Here is a 10,437-nt window from a genome sequence, read left to right as displayed (position 1 = left end):
CAGCCACATTTTGGACCTTCTTGTCAAATTTCAGTTTATGAAGAAGAAGAACTTTTATTGTCATTGTACAAAAAATACAATGAAATTTTGTTTGGCATCATCTTTGTAGCAGCAAATATGGTCACAGTCTAAGAAAAAAAAAACCTTAAAAGGTGATATGAATAATAAAATAACCATAAAATAAAGATCCCAGGCGTCCTAACCAGGATGTGAACGGGGGATCTTCTAGCTGTGAGGCATCGGTGCCCTGCAGCTAGAAGACCCTGCAGCCCCACTTAGCTTCAGATAACGCAAAAATCATCAAAAAGGTGGAATCTCAAATGTCTCCAGTCAGTTTCTGTCACATAAAGCAATCACAGCCTTATTTATACAAAACCTAAACTGTATAATGTAAATGGGTGAGTTATATTACAGTTCTGCCATTTTAATGTTGTCATAAACTGACAAAAAATAGCTTTTTGTTTTGTTTGTTTTTTTGCACCAGGCTGTATTATTCCAGCTGTAAAGTAAAGCTGGACATTAGAACATGTGGTTCTGTGGGGATGGACTCAGTTTGGAGTCAGCCTCAGGTGGCTGTTCAAGGAACTGCAGTTTCTCTGGATTAGCTTTATTTTTTCAACCCTGAAGGTCGCTTTGCATCTTATTTTTTTATCAGACAGCATTCAAGCCATCACATGGATGACACTGCTGACCCACTGAACGATCTCCCTTTGGTCTATTACTTTTAAAATGTAAGCAGTTCTTGTTATTCCTGAGGCAAGAAGCAAAGAGTCAACGTTCTCACAAGGATCTACAAGCGAGAAAAAGCACCCATAGAGCTAATGACCTTTCACTGAGAGTGCTCTGCATTTTGAAGGAGATGACACGGCATATAAGGAGCTACAGACAGAAGGTGGTAAATGAGTGGCTGCTGCATATGAAAGCGTGACAGATTCAAAGCCATGAAGGCAGAGCTCACAAGCTTCCAAACTATGGTTAACAGTAATCGGCATTCTTAGCCGTGAGCTTGTCGCCTCATCTGGTTAAAGAAGTCTAGAAAGGATAAAGAGAGAAATAAGGCTGTTGAAAGGAGAAGAGAAAGAAATCAATGTGCAAGACAGCAAGGCAAAGAAAACAAGATGAGAAGAAAACATAGAAAAGAAGATCAGAAGATGGACTGTATGGACAGCATAAGGTAGTATGATGATGTTCCTCCTCAGCACAGGCGTGTTCTTTAACAACCGTGGAGTCAAACCCATGATTTTTAGCTGGTGCTTTTAATGCTTTTTTTCACCTTGTGCACCCAGTGGCCCAAATAACGTCGTCCATACATCACCGGCCCAGCAGGTGCTCTTGAAGCGTCCTGATAACCCTGCAAAAGCCCAGCTGGTGTCAGGTGACTGTGGCCTCCAGTTTTCAGTTTTCCCAAAAGTTTTTGAAATGGGATAAACGGTCACGCTCTGTGATCCCCGGGACTCACTGAGGGCCTCTTGTGTGTAAGCGCTCCAGTCGCTCTAGGTGGCAGCTGCATGTGGTCCAGGCTTCACATGTGTATGGAGGAGCGGTGATTCAGCAGGCTGGTGTACAGGTGGAGGGGGGCGTATGTTGCAGCCCTCTGACAGGATTCTACAACTTTCATCTAGCAGACGCTTTCATCCAAAGCGATGTATATCTGAGAGCAGATACAACACAAGCAAGGATCTAGTCAGGAGGAAACAATCTAGATAAGTGCCACAGAGCAAGGATGGGATGTTGGATGCTGTCATAGTGTTGTGAGTAGTTAGTGTTCTTTGGTGAAGACAGATGTAGTAAGCAGAGGAGCTGGAGGCCTACAGACATGTCACCTCAGACTCTCACAGCAGCCATAAGGATGGCTGCAGTTCTTCAGGAGTGGGAGTCACAAGCTCATGGTCCTGTACTGCTGAGACTTTAGTGGTTACCTGGAGTCCCTTAACATCAAAAAGAACCTGAAGTCTAGAATAATCCCTTGAAGCTCATCATGGAGAAACTTGAAGAACAAAATTCCATCCATCCATTATCTACATCTTAATCCTCACTAGGGTCGTGGGGGGCTGGAGTCTATCCCAGCTGACTCAGGGTGAAGGCAGGTTCACCTGGACAGGTAACCAGTCTATCACAGGGCTACACTTAGAGACAGACAACCAAGCACACTCATATTCACACCTACGGACAATTTACAATCACCAATTAACCTCAACATGTTTCTGGACTGTGGGAGGAAGTCGGAGAACCCGGAGAGAACCCACGCTGCACGGGGAGAACATGGAGACTCCATGCAGAAAGATCCCGGGCGTCCTCACTGGGATGCAAACCAGCGACCTTCTAGCTGCACCACTGTGCAGCTCAACAAAATTCCTTCTCCCAAAATGAACTTTCAGCCTAATCTTTGTGTGCAGCCGTGGAGAGACTCCGGCTTCCTGCCTGTTCACCACAAAGACAAGTCAGTACATTAGATGTTAGCGAGCAGGACGGAAGCAAGTGTGCATCTCCCTCTAACTACCGCTCTACAGGACCAGTCACACCAGCCTGACTGTCTCAATGGAATCTGATTGAAAGCATTAGACAAGAACCTCCAACACGGCGTCACGCGGCAGATGACCAAATTAAGAAGAAGTCAGCCGACTGCAGCGCCGCGCGTCGTGGAATTACAACGCTTTTCTAGAGGCCGCATCGTCACACTATCCTGCACCAGCATCTCATCTCCCACGGCTGCTCCACTGATGAATAGTTTCATGAATATCTGTGGCATGAGATATTCATGAAACCGTATGAATGACACCACGGAGCTGTGCAGAAACCAACCTTGTAAATAAAACCATCTCAGCTGGAGCTCTGAATGAGAGTCATGACGGAGCAGACTCCAAAAAAATGTGCAGAACCTTGTTGTTGTTGTTGTTGCGTCGGTATTTGGTGCTCATACAGCCCCCGTTTACCTTTGGAAAGTTTATCCCCATTACAGCACGATTAGTTATTGACATTTTTAAGTGAGTGCATTCTAGCTGTGATGACATTTCACCATTTGTTGCGCATACAAAATTTTAAAAAATGCATGTTTTTGTTCTAATGGAATCAAGCTGATCACTTTCTTACAACATCACTGTTTTCTTCTCTACAACTATTCATGCACATTTCATAAACTAAATGTCAGACTGTCACAAGAAAAGTCAGTCTACAATTTGGGAGAATCTTGAATGTTTAAGAGGTGGGAGGTAAATCTAATGTTTTATATTCATATTAACCTGATCCATACGGTGCCGTGTGCAGGTGGATAGACGGATACTTGAGCCGCTGTGGGACGGTTTTCGTGCAAATGCCAACATAAACTTGATATTTTTTTTATTTTAACTGTTTTTGACGAGCACGTCTGCAGAGAAATCAAACAGTAGAAATGATTTAAGACACAAGTTTAATCAACACAAACTGAATGTGTGATCTTCTGAGAAAATTTCATACATTCATTTCCACATTTGCACATTTGTAATTGAACTCTCTGGACGCTGGACAGTCTCCTCTCAACATTTACTCTATCAACTGTCGACTATTTCCCCCCCTTTGTGTTTAATTTAACTCCATTTCCTTTTCATTTTTCTCCATTTCCCTGGCATGTCACTTCTCGTGGACTAATTGGTGTAAAATGTGAGCTAATATGGCAGTTTGGTGAATTTCCACTTAATTAAACATTTACCTAACTATTATTAAATGGAAACTGACAAATCACTTTCACATTTTTGCTTAACTGACTCAATGCTATTAGTGGTTTCATGTCTCATTTCATCTGCTGGACAATCCTTCAGTGTGTCTGCAGCAGCATGAAGGTTGTTCAAATGTAAGATTCAGATAGATAGACAGATAGGAAGATAGGTGGATGCATGAAGTGATGTCACATCCTCGGTGCGCCTCCCCTGCAGTCTGCTGGAACTGAAATATTTGAATATTTCCCCCCCTTCGCTCCAAACTTTTTTTCCTCGGCGCTGCCTTCAGTCGGAGCACCGGGGAGCGGTGGGTGTGATGCCGGTGAACGTGTGGTCGCTGTGTCGCCGTCAGAGCGCTCTCTCTGCGGTTCCACAGCAATAATAAAAAAAAGAAAAAACAAAGACAAAAAAAAGCCTCACACAAGGTGAGGTGAGCAGGAGGACAGGAGCTCCATGTTAAAGGACTGCACCTTGGAGAAAAGTGGCTGCCCGGAGCCCGTCAGCATGCGGGTCCTGTTGAGTGTCCTGTACCCCGTCCTTTCCCTCACCATCTTCGGATTATACCCCTCCATGGTGAGTTCCTTCTGTCATTTTATCACCCGCTAGCTTTCTGTCACTTGTTTTAGGATGCAACTATTGCCATTGACAGCTATTGCACCGAGCTTTGAGGACGCACAGCCTGTGGTTTCCGTAGCAGTAGTCACCCTGGCACCGATGCGCACCAGTTTCCACTGCGGAGCTGTGCCAAACTTCACTCAAAAGTCCTGCGATTTAATGTTGCTTTGTTTACCATCAGTGATGCAAACGTGCTGTCAGCTCAGATTAAATGAGCTTTATAAATGCACATAAGGAGCAACACTTCGGTGCAGGTTTGACGCGCCTGGCTGCGCCTCTTTCCGTGACAATTAATTTAAACTTTGAATAGTAATGTGCGTTGTGCCTGCAGCCCTGCTCCATAAATGTGGTTCCTAGTTAGCAGATTATGACGAATTTACTAATAACCCTCCTTATGTAGACTGTGCATATTTTTTTATTTGTCTGTGAGAAAAAAACCCATTAACTTCCACATTGTTGTGCAGCTTTGTGCATCATCTTAACACTGTATCTGTTCCATAGTGAGCACAATTTTCAACTAGGCTCTTACTTTCCCTGAATGGCAGCCAGTTTCATTGCATAAAGCACAGTGTGGTTTCTGCTGAAACACTGCAATTTCTTTTCAGAATAATCACCTTTTGTTATTCTCCCATCTTGGCCACTTGTGGATGTTCTTTTGTTTGTGAGCTGGATGCTTTCTAATGCAGCAGTGAGACATTAAGCAACACATGCCACGCTCTGCTGACTGTACGTCCTTCTGGCGAATAGGTGCTGATGCCTGAGCCTTAAACATAACTTCCCTTTGTGCCACGTAAAGCTAATAGTTGAGCAGGAACATGGTGTCATCCTCCCCCACAAAGCACCGCCTGCCCTTTTTTTTGGATTTAGTTCTGTGCTTCTGTCAGGATTTTTGGTTTGTCTTTTTTGTCTTTAAGCAAATCTGACAGAAGCTGAATTGCATGTGCAGTGATTTGCAGTTGTGAGCTAAAGTAAAGCTGGAATAACCAAAGCTCCTCATGAGTCCCTGATGATTAATGGATAAATGAACGTGTCGCTCAGGGTCGAGTGGCGATGAGGGTGTGGAGCTGTCCACTCTCTGGTGCTAAAACTTCACCACACTGGCTTTAACACAGAGGAAATCTTCACCCATCCATCCATTCATATGCAGTCTTTCAAACCTTTTTCTTTTTCCTGCAGAGTGCGTAATGATGCTGACAGGAGTGCACTCAATGCCGGGTGATGCTTCATTCAATGGGTTGAGGTCCTTGATCCTCTGCTAGTCCTGAAACAATTAAGTGATTAATCAATTAGTGCATTGACAGAAAATTAACCAATCTGCTAATCAGTTCACCGTCTGTCTTCTACCAGCGGTGTGCTGCTCCTCCAATGTGAGGATCCACTGTTTCTGCTTCATAAGAGATCAAATGTCGTTATTTGAATGGTAAAGAAAATCAATTTATTAATTTCTATATTATTCAGTCAAGCGACAATAAAAATACTCATCTTAGCCGTGTGCATCCTCGGTCTATTATTTGAATTAAAGGAAATTAAATGCAGCAAATTAAAGTAACACATGAATAGATGGAGGAAGAATGCAGATGCTTTCAGGTGCACGGCGTGATACAATTAAGCAATTAACATCCAATCACGCTCTGTGGCATGTATACAAATGTTGAAAAGCTGCAGTAAAGCCAGGCACTGTTTGAGAGTTTGGTGGTGCAAGAGCCATAGGGTCTGGTCTACAGAGATATGGGGGAAAGTGATATGCTCACATGAGTCATCCTTCACTGTGTTCTCCACAAGTGGGCGTGTGTGGGGTACACCGAGAGAACAGGCCTGGAGCCCTACAGCGACGGGATCCGGTGGCTCTGTTGTGCTGTGGGGGGTATTTTGGTCCCCTCGGAGGGAAGGCTCACTATGAATCAATACACAGTTGTTGCCAGGGATCACCTCTATCCTATGATGGAACATTTCTCTCCTGATGGGAGTGGTAGCGTCGCCATCCGTGGGGTCACTGAAAGGTTTGATGAGTGTGGAAACCATATGAATCATATGCTGTGACCTTCACTGTCACCTGATCTCCACACAGTTGAACAGTTACGGGAGCTTTTGGCCCAATAAGTCAGACAGTGCACTCTGCCGGCAACATCAAAACACCAAACGAGGGAATTCGTTTTGAAAGAATGGTGTTTATCCCTCTAGTAGAGCTCCAGAGATTTGGAGAATCAATGCCAAGGAAGCGCTGAAGCTGTTCTGATGCAGCGTTGTGCCTCACTAAGACGCTTCATGTTGGCTTTTCCTTTCATTTCTCACCGGTTTGTTTCATTATTAAGTCACCGCAGAACGACGAACATCTAATCTTCTCTTTATATTTCAGCAATGTTTATGCGGCCTCACCTCTGGTCTCCTCTGATGACTATCATTCAGTTCAGTGTCTATCTTTCATCTGTTTGTGATTAAATCAATGAATACACCACTGCCATTGAAGAATATAAGATATTGCTTGATCAAGAGCCGCATGCAAATTGCTCGTGCGGCCCCAAAGGCCTTCCAGCTTCAGTGTATTATCTCAAACCTTTTATGGTATTACACTAAGCTGGAATTATTAAGCTGTCACTCACTGCCTGTCAGACCTTGTACGCAAGGCTTTGTTCATTTTAGTAAGGGCTGGCAGCCGTAACCTCTTGGCATTTAAGTTTATGTGTCAGTGCTGTCTTTTGTTTTGTTCCCAACAGGTTCAGCTTAGCAACTTTAAAATAACCTTTTGCAACCTGAATCGTGGATACAGTGGCTAAAGCTGGGGCTAATGGTATAAATTCTCCTTTGTGGGGATGTGGCCATGGTCTGGCACGGCAGATATTACCTCTGCAGTGTACACAACGGATCCCTAAAGAGCCTTTGTGAGAAAATGAAATATTTGCATAGTGTAGTTTTCCCTTATGGTCTGTGCCAGCCGGGTAATTACACAGTGGCTGCTAACGGCACTGTGTTTCTTCATCGTGATCAAAATGATGACTGGAATTTGTGTTTTATGATTAAACATTATATCCTGCACCTGGAGGACATATCGATTAAAGGGGGGAAAGAGAGACTTAATAGACTTCAGGAGTCTGACGTCAGGCTGAAGCCAAAATTCAAGTGGCTGCTTTAAATTCAACAGGCGCAGCTCGCCTCCGTATTAAGAGCTAATGGCGGCAATTTTGTCTAAAAAGAATCAATTTTTAGATTTTATTTTGAATCACACTGATTTTCTGTTAGCTATCTTTTCAATATAACTCTGCTTTATGGGGTGGTAGCCGATGTTTAACTGATTTTTTTGTGTCAGTTTCTCTCCAGTGGGATGGGCGTGCTCCTTCCAGCACTCACGGCTTAGCGTTTGGAACCAAATTTGTTTGTTTAGGATGAATTGAGCAGCAGATAGAGGGACTTTTATTTATTTAAGCCATGACAGAACAAGTCATTTGTTTGACGTGTCTTTTGTTCCGAATAGCGCCACGCTGTTTCCTACCGTGTAGTCATTTGCAGAGACGGTAAACTCCCATCCCTTTCGTAGCGCACATCACAGACTTTAATTCTTCTTGAATTCTTCTACTATGTTTGCACTCCGGCGGATAAACACCAAATAATGTGCATGGCTGCACCGAGCAAAACTAGAGTGTGAATAATGTGAATGCTTGTGAGCAGTTTCTCTTGGGGATTCAGTTACAACACCAGCGGGATGGCGCTTTGTGTAGGCACTTGCCCTCTGTGTTAGCCATTGTGAGTAGGTGGCAGGCGAGCGTACGCACACCCACACCGACTCACACACAAAGTCCATTTGTAATATAAATGCCCGGTTTGCTGATTCAGGGTGGAACAGTTTTCAGCCTCGGCTTCTGTTAAAAGGTTTCAGGTCATACAATCAGATTTTGATTTAAAAAAAAAACTAAAAAACTTGCTAATGGCTAAAAAAAAAAAAGGAAGGTTGGGGAAATCCAGCAGAGAAAATGTTCCATCTTCTCATTAATACCAGACACTCTTGATCATTAAGCATAGATTTTTGGAAGTTTGTTGAGCTGAGGAGGTCCTTTGCCAGGAGCTGATGTCATTTCTTACTTGAATCCGTTTTCAGTGTGCATTAGTGTTTCTGCGGATGATGGACTCGGGGAAATTTGTCGAGCACAGATGCCATATTAAAAGATGAGAGATGGAGCGGGCAAACACCTCCACATCCACACAGTCAGTCAGCAACAAAAAGCTATGCTGGAGGTTTCATATTTCACATAACCATTTCCACCAGGGGCCTAAATTAAAGATGACACCCTCTAACTACGTGTCAACACAAACAAAGCAAACAGTTTAGCCACAAGACTGCCGGCGAAGTCATTAGTTGTGATGCGGCGTGTTTGGAGCGGGGAGGGGGGCTTGTCAGGGCTGATGGGCTGGAAATAAAGAAAACAAGTCCGCTGGTGATAGATGTGAGTGGTTTATAGCAGCAGGTGGGTAAATATACGGCACTTTCCTTTGACTTAAAGATATTAGACGGTTTGAGCCTGTGTGAGGTTATAATGACTTTTCTGTCACTCTCTTTGAATGTGGGCTTTAGGATGTTGTGAGTGGGGGAAGACATCAGCTGAGCTTAAGTTTGACAGGAAAAGTGAATTCCTCTTGGTGATTGGCAATAAGATCTCCAAGTGCTGGCTGTGGCAGACGGGTTGTTGTTGTTTCGCCCTTTCCTGCATCACAGCTCTGACCGTTCGCTCCACACACACAAACGGAGGTAATATTAATACGTGTAATTATGAGATTCCTGAAATTGCTGTATTTTTATACATGATGATTGTGACTCTTTTAAGCGACTTCCCCTTGTTTGAGCTCTTCTTCGCTCCTCTGGGTGAACGCAGCTCAGTTAATAATAAGTCTAAGCGTAATTACAGGAGTTGAGACATGATGTTGAAACTACCAGGGGCATAGTCACGGCCCTCTCCCCATTCCCCTTATGATTACTATAATTACAGCCCAAGCGGTCTCCAGATCAGATGCATATCGCTGGATGAGAGCTGAAAGGCTCGGACTTGAGAAGGATGGAAGTACATTTGTGGTCTCAATAAATTTATACTGTACTCAGGCAACAGGAGACTTTATTAGGGGCCTTGGCTTTTTGGTTGCTTACGAGCGAAGATAAAATGTTCTGTAATTTATTAAGTAGGTGTAAACAGAGCTTTAGATTGATGCTTAGGAACGAGAGCAGAGTTGACTTTTTGAGATTGAATGACCTAAAACTTTAGTAGCGTTAATTAAAAATGTATACCGTGAAGTGCAGACTTCTTTTCTTCGTAGATCTAACCAGATGATCGTTCCTGATCCTCCCAGTCTCTCTTCACTTTTCATTGTTTGACTGCATGTTTTATGAACACTGTTACAGATTTCCCATCAACAGCTTTTACCAGCTGTGGTTGGCTACCTAGTTCAGCTAACATTAGATGGTTAAAAACACAGACTTCAGCTGGATTTATAATGTTTCCAGGCAGGTGACTCAGTTTACCATGACTTGGAGAAGATGTAAATAAACGGGCCTGTTCTTATATTAGGCTGCAATCCTTGTGTTATAAATAGGGGGAAAAGTAGAATCAAACTGTTATGTTATTCAAACATAATCCGCTTGCTTAGCTTTCATCATCTTTGTCAGTTTGCTGGAATTTGCAAACTGGATGGTTCAATAATGTTTGCGGCCCAAACTCTGCTGGCTCCACCCAGGAACTACATAATTTTGCCGTATTATTTGTGTTACTGCAGCTTCTAAATTCATCAAGTGATGCATATTTGCTCCAAAAACATTTCCCCCATTAGGGCTGCAACTAACAATTATCTTAATTTTGATTAATCTGTTGGTTATTTTCTCAATCATTAATAAACTGATGGTGAAAATTATCCATCAGTGTTTCTCAAAGTCCTGGTTTCACAATCCAGAGTCAGCTCACTGTCATTGAAGGGAGGATATTTCAATTTAGGAGGCTTGAAACTGACGATTTTGGACTTTTTTTCCTTGAAAAGACACTAAACTGATTAATCGATAGGTGCAGATTCATTTGATAGTTAATAGTTAACCAATTAATTGATCTGTCTCTATTCCCCGTACACATTGGAGAAGAAGTAAAATGGTGAATATCCC

General features: G+C 43.1%; 1 protein-coding gene across 1 annotated transcript in view; it reads left to right on the top strand.

The window, feature by feature from the left end:
• The first annotated feature begins 4,078 nt into the window (after positions 1 to 4,078).
• Positions 4,079 to 10,437, top strand: part of LOC103369880 (noelin-3-like) — a 26,264-nt gene continuing 19,905 nt past the window's right edge. Inside the window, exon 1 of the mRNA XM_008298720.1 lies at positions 4,079 to 4,265. Coding sequence (XP_008296942.1) covers positions 4,146 to 4,265 — 120 coding nt within the window. The 5' untranslated portion in view covers positions 4,079 to 4,145. The remainder of the gene's footprint in view (positions 4,266 to 10,437) is intronic.

The sequence above is a fragment of the Stegastes partitus genome, unplaced genomic scaffold, assembly GCF_000690725.1.
Source record: "Stegastes partitus isolate 25-593 unplaced genomic scaffold, Stegastes_partitus-1.0.2 Scaffold1344, whole genome shotgun sequence".
In the NCBI taxonomy this organism is placed as follows: domain Eukaryota; kingdom Metazoa; phylum Chordata; class Actinopteri; family Pomacentridae; genus Stegastes; species Stegastes partitus.
Note: the sequence above shows the minus strand (reverse complement) of the source record. Positions and strands in the feature narration are given on the sequence as shown.